Source organism: Budorcas taxicolor, chromosome 7, assembly GCF_023091745.1.
Source record: "Budorcas taxicolor isolate Tak-1 chromosome 7, Takin1.1, whole genome shotgun sequence".
Lineage (NCBI taxonomy): Eukaryota > Metazoa > Chordata > Mammalia > Artiodactyla > Bovidae > Budorcas > Budorcas taxicolor.
Genome location: NC_068916.1, coordinates 41,920,971 through 41,927,351, shown reverse-complemented (window position 1 = coordinate 41,927,351; position 6,381 = coordinate 41,920,971). Strand labels below are relative to the sequence as shown.

At 38.8% G+C, this 6,381-nt stretch overlaps 1 protein-coding gene across 1 annotated transcript; it reads right to left on the bottom strand.

Annotated features, from left to right (window-relative positions):
- Positions 1-790: 790 nt before the first annotated feature.
- Positions 791-1,653, bottom strand: LOC128051002 (heterogeneous nuclear ribonucleoproteins A2/B1-like). Its single transcript, XM_052643509.1, has 2 exons — positions 1,041-1,653; positions 791-888 (listed from the first exon to the last, which is right to left on the bottom strand). Exons 1-2 carry the CDS (start codon positions 1,651-1,653, stop codon positions 791-793), a joined length of 711 nt encoding a protein of 236 aa, XP_052499469.1.
- Between the last annotated feature and the right edge of the window lie 4,728 nt (positions 1,654-6,381).

Here is a 6,381-nt window from a genome sequence, read left to right as displayed (position 1 = left end):
AGTATGAGATAAATGCTATAAAGTTCTATAGTAATCAGTTTACAATACATATAAATCATATTGTGCTGCATATTTAAATATATGGTGCTGTATGTCAATGATCTCATAAAATGAAGTAGCATCTATAAAAATGCAAAAACATCACTGAAAGAGAACTAATAGCTGTTTTTCCTTTAGAGGTCTTTATTAAATCATAAATGTACAACAACTTAATACTACAAGACACTTCAGTTTTTAAAATGTCTTATTATAGCATGACCCTAGAAAACAGTTTTTCCAAACTTTGTGAGAAAAATCTTGAAAACAGGTTCACATGTCACTGGACAATAAAAAAATTAATGTTATCAAAGAACGGATGCTTCTATCCTCTTGAAAGAAACAAAAAATTGGGAAACTGTCTCAAAAGCAATTTTTTTCATTTTTCCTCCATAGCAAGGTGATGTTCTTAAGTAAACCAATCCATTCACAAATGACTCTCTGCATCTGTTCTGGTGTCTTCTGCTACAGCACTGCCACAGTCATGGGATGACTGAGAAGAGTTTCCTTAAAGTCATTAATTATTTGGATAACCTAAAGCTGCCCTATTACCTCTGGGCTCTTATCCTCTTCTCTTTATACAGTCAGAAAGTGAAAGTGAAGTCGCTCAGTCATGCCCAACTCTTTGCGACCCCATGGACAGTAGCCTGCACCAAGGTCCTCTGTCCATGGGATTCTCCAGGCAAGAGTACTGGAGTGGGTTGCCATTTATACAGTCAAGTCTACATAAAATAGGAAGCTAAAGATCCTCTTGTCAATCCATATCCAAGTCTTCCACCACCATAAACTCCTTTTCTTCCTCCATAACCAGGGCTAACTCCCAAATTGCCACTTCCTGGTCATCCTCCACACCTATTATAACCATGACCAAGTCCACTGACCACATCTCAATCCATCAGATCGTCCTCCAAAGCTACTTCCTCGTCCTGACCCTGTTCCAACATTTCCATCATCACCAGGAGAATCTCCAAAACCAGCTTTGTCTCCCCTTCCACTTCTAGAACTCTGGATTTGTTGCCTTTTAGGTCGAGAAAAGGCCTTTCTTACTTCTGCATGATGGCCGTTGATGGTATGGTTTTTCTGCAACACAATCTTATCCACGGGATCATGGTCATCAAAAGTCACAAATGCAAAGCCTCTTTTTCTTCCAGACTCTCTATCAGTAATTATCTCAATGGCATCGATTTTTCCATATTTCTCAAAGTAATCTCTAAGATGATGTTCCTCGGTATCTTCAATTGCACCAACAAACAGCTTCTTCACAGTTAGGAAAACCTCTCGCTGTCCAGATTCCTCTCTTGGGACAGCGCGTTTGGGGGCAATTGTTTTCCCATCAATAGAATGAGGTCTGGCAGCCATGGCAGCATCCACTTCAGCCATGGATGAAAAGGTGACAAAACCAAACCCTCTTGATCTTTTGCTTGCAGGGTCCCTTATGATCTCACAGCTTGTAAGCTTTCCCCACTGCTTGTAGTAGTTCCTCAGACTTTCTTCTGTGGTTTCAGAGCTCAAGCCACCAATAAAGAGTTTACGGAATTGTTTTTGTTCCTTCTTCTTCCTCCAAGAATTAACAGTTTGGAAACTTTGCTCATTCTTGGACTCCATCACTCCAGCCATTTTCCTGGTGAGGGTAGGTGAGGGAGATGAGGGAGATCGCTGGGAAAGCTCAGCAACCTGACTGTTCACAATGCTGAGGTAACAAGAAACTAGAACCTAACTCACCCCAGATCTGAGGGGAGAACAGCCACTGTTCCAGGAACAACACTTCCTACGAGCACCTTCACAATCACCTGGTGCTGCTCTTTGAAATTCTTGAGCACCTTTCAATTTTCCTGCAAAACATCATTTATATGAATGATTTTTCCTGATTCAGGAATCCAAATTAATGACACTTTCTATTATTTTTTTTCCAATTTTAGATTGTACATATATTACTATCTTTTATTTCATATTGTTTCTCTCACTAAATTGGATATCCAGTGAAGACAAGATTGACCTAGACTTTAATGTTTAACACTGACATATAGCAACATCAGTATGTTTAGTTCTTAGGAAATGCTCAGAATTTTGAGAGAAAACTATCCACACCAAAAAAGAAAAATTTTTTTCTACATTTTCAAATAAATTCACTATAGTTAAGCACTGATAATCTCTTGTGGTGGACTGCAATCATATCTTTTCAAATCATTTAACTCATGTTGATGTATGGCAAAACCAATACAATATTGTAAAGCAATTAACCTCCAATTAAAATAAATAAATTTATATTAAAAAAATAAAAATGCACACAAAGAAAAAAAAAAGACTTCAGCCACAATAATCTCTTTAAGATGTAAAGCTAATCAGTGTACCCTTTCTTTTAAATTTCTGTCCACGTTGGCATTTTTAAGGAGAGAAAAAAAATCAAATTCCATTCCTGCTGTTCTGCCATAATTATTAACACTGCCTCTTAAAACACTCAAGATGTTTGAGTCTGGAGGGAAAGTTACTTGATCCTCTCATTTACAGAACACCTAGTATTATGACAAGTTGTGGACTAAAACCCAGGATTCATAATTCCACTTAACAAAGTTACTGCCCCAATTTATTTTAATCCTGATGAGATAAAAGTGTTAATAGACTAAAGAATGTCTACTCTAGTGCAAGGCATGAATAAGGATTCTGACAATCAGTAAGGCCAATGCAGAGACAGGAGACATAGAGCAAGAGCAGAAAGGCAAAAGGGAGGGAGAATTAACTACAAGTTCAGATGATGAGATAATGGGAAGTCTGACTCCTGATATCTGAGCAAAGAAAAAAAAAGGATGGGGGTAGAGTTCCCTGGGGGTCCAGTGTTTAGGACTCATCACTTTTACTGTTGTGGCCTGGATTCAATCCCTGGTTGGGGAACTAAGATACCAAAACATAAAGGGAAGAAAGGAAAACTGAGAAAAAAACATTGTGATTAAGGAATTTTAAGAGAGAGAACAGTTTTTGCAACACAGGGATAAACACTACTTTGCTTTCCAGGGACGTTGATTTTAAAAACTAAAATGCTGGGGCTTGCCTGGTGTCCAGGGGTTATGAATACTCTTGCCAATGCAGGGGACACAGGTTTGATCCATAGCCTCGGAAGATTCCTCACACCATGAAGCAACTGAGCCCACACCCTAGAGCCCTTGAGCTACAACGACTGAATCCCATATACCTTAGAGCCCATGCTCTGCAACAAGAAGAGCACATGCAGTGCAACTGGAGAAAGCCTGAAAGTAATGAAGACTCAGCACAGTCATAAATAAAAATTAAAATCTAAAATCTGGACTGTTATCCCAAGAAAGTTTCATATACAAAGGTATGTAAAACCATGAATCATAATTAAAAATTAAAAAACTAAAATCTGGGCTATTATCCCAAGAAAGTTTCATATACAAAGGCATATAAAACTATTTCCTAATACTGCAGCTGCTGCTAAGTTGCTTCAGTCATGTCTGACTCTTTGCCACCCCATAGAAGGCAGCCCACCAGGCTCCCCAGTCCCTGGGATTCTCCAGGCAAGAACGCTGAATGCTGGAGTGGGTTGCCATTTCCTTCTCCAATGCAGGAAAGTGAAAAGTGAAAGTGAAGTCGCTGAGTCGGGTCCGACTCTTAGCGACCCCATGGACAGCAGCCTACTAGGCTCCTCCGTCCATGGGATTTTCCAGGCAAGAGTACTGGAGTGGGTTGCCATTGCCTTCTCCACCTTCTTGATACTAACATCAAGGAAATAACTTCAATAAGGTAACTTCTTGTTTTAAAAGTAAAATCTGCTAACTTAAGAAGAGATTTTACCAAAGAAAAAAGGATACAAAAGGACATTCTTGCCATCAATAAAAATGCCACACTTACCAGAACAGTCTGATTTGTGAATACTGGTCCTCCCAATTCCAAGAGCTGTCCTGTGACCCACACCTGAGATGAAGGCAACTAGTAGCTTGCTGGAGATAGCAGTGACTTCGGCCTCTGATTACCCTTTTATAGACTAACAGAGTGGATAATCCAATCAGTAGATAACCCAGACACACCCTATTTTAGATTAATGAGATTGAAGAGATTCTAAAAGAAAAAATATGGGGCTACTGATATTTGCATAATGTCCTAGATGAAAAAAAAATGCAATATGTTTGTACCTGGGGAGTGTTACTTAGAGTTTATGTCAACATTTTGTTTCCTTTTTCTCCCACTATGGAATCCATTCTGCAAAAATAAGAATGGAATTTTCTTAATATAAAACTTTTCAGATAAGTTATGCTTTCATAGGAAAAAATAGAGACTGTTCAATGTTTTTCAATAAAAAATGTCAAAAAACTTATTGACAACCACTACAACAAAATTAGTGTTTTGGGCATTTACATTTCACCTAATTACTGAAATTTGAAATGATCACAACCGTCTGGCTTTTTCCTTACCCTTTTACCTAAATAGTCTCTTTACTCTTTTCACTTCACTTTTATTATTCCAGGATTCCCTAATCAATTTGTTAATCCTAATCTGTATCTTGTCACCCTGCTTATTTAACTTATATGCAGAGTACATTATGAGAAACCCTGGACTGGAAGAAACACAAGCTGGAATCAAGATTGCCAAGAGAAATATCAATAACCTCAGATATGCAGATGACACCACCCTTATGGCAGAAAGTGAAGAGGAACTAAAAAGCCTCTTGATGAAAGTGAAAGAGGAGAGTGAAACAGTTGGCTTAAAGCTCAACATTCAGAAAACGAAGATCATGGCATCCGGTACCATCACCTCGTGGGAAATAGATGGGGAAACAGTGGAAACAGTGTCAGACTTTATTTTTGTGGTCTCCAAAATCACTGCAGATGGTGATTTCAGCCATGAAATTAAAAGATGCTTACTCCCTGGAAGAAAAGTTATGGCCAACCTAGATAGTATATTCAAAAGCAGAGACATTACTTTGCAGACTAAGGTCTGTCTAGTCAAGGCTATGGTTTTTCCTGTGGTCATGTATGGATGTGAGAGTTGGACTGTGAAGAAAGCTGAAGGCTGAAGAATTGCTGCTTTTGAACTGTGGTGTTGGAGAAGACTCTTGAGAGGCCCTTGGACTCTCCCCAGTCCATTCTGAAGGAGATCAGCCCTGGGATTTCTTTGGAAGGAATGATGCTAAAGCTGAAACTCCAGTACTTTGGACACCTAATGGGAAGAGTTGACTCATTGGAAAAGACTCTGATGCTGGGAGGGATTGGGGGCAGGAGAAGAAGGGGATGACCGAGGATGAGATGGCTGGATGGCATCACTGACTCGATGGACGCGAGTCTGAGTGAACTCCTGAAGTCGGTGACGGACAGGGAGGCCTGGCGTGCTGCAATTCATGGGGTCACAAAGAGTCAGACATGACTGAGCGACTGAACTGAACTGAACTGAATCGTATACAAATCTGGGTGTTATTACATTTGTGATTAAATTATGAATCTTTCACTTAATAGTCTAATACACTTAAAGTCTAATATTTTCACCGCCTTTGCCGAAGTCTAAAACCTTAGAACGCTTTCAATTCCATTACACTTTCCTGAGTGTTTTACTATTTCTGCAATGCATTTTAATTCTATCTATGTTTTAATTTCCATGGGATGTTATCTGTCACTGTTGTTTAGTCAGTAAGTCATGTCTGACTCTTTACCAGAGATTTAACTAGTTCTTTATAAAACAAAATTAAATTATATTTATTTCCTAATCATTGCTTCCTTTCCTCCTCATTCCATTCTGCATTCCTAATTTTCAATCTGGGATTATTTTCCCTGGACTTAATATCTCACTCTAGTATTTTGTCTACTTCAAAGCTGTTAACAATGAAATATTTCACTTTCAGTTTTTAAAGACATCTTTACTTGGGGCAACACAGATGCTTGATATAGAATTCTGGTTTGATATGATAATTATCACACTTTAAAAATAGTGTTCTGTTAGTACTTATCCTATTTTGTTTCCATATCAGTGTCAAAAATTAAGCTTTTTCTTGCATGTTTGGCTTCTGTATTCTCTACAGATTCATTAGGTTAATTTTGGCTTTTAGACCATAGAATAGCTTGTCATTGTTTCTTCTGCATATACTTGTGTTAGCTAATGTTGAGTTACTGCAAATGTAGGTGGATGCCTTTCACCAATATGAAATGTGCTTTTGTGACTGAAAGTGGGGTCCAGCTGTTTACCACTCAAAAGCCACTGAAGAGGCAAGGTTGGTAGAAAGGAAAGTTTGCTTCATTTTGGATACCAGAAATGGGGGTAGGGGAGAGAGGATGCCTATCCAAAGGCCAACTTCCGACCTCATACTCAGGGAGCACTAGCTTTTATTGAGAGAGGGAGGGCGCT

Bases quoted from the DNA above. Each gene is read 5' to 3' on its own strand.
- LOC128051002 (XM_052643509.1), bottom strand. From the start codon at position 1,653: ATGGCTGGAGTGATGGAGTCCAAGAATGAGCAAAGTTTCCAAACTGTT. The intron at 889-1,040 runs GTTCTAGAAGTG...TGGTTATAATAG, and splicing joins TAAAAGGCAACAAATCCAGA to GTGTGGAGGATGACCAGGAA.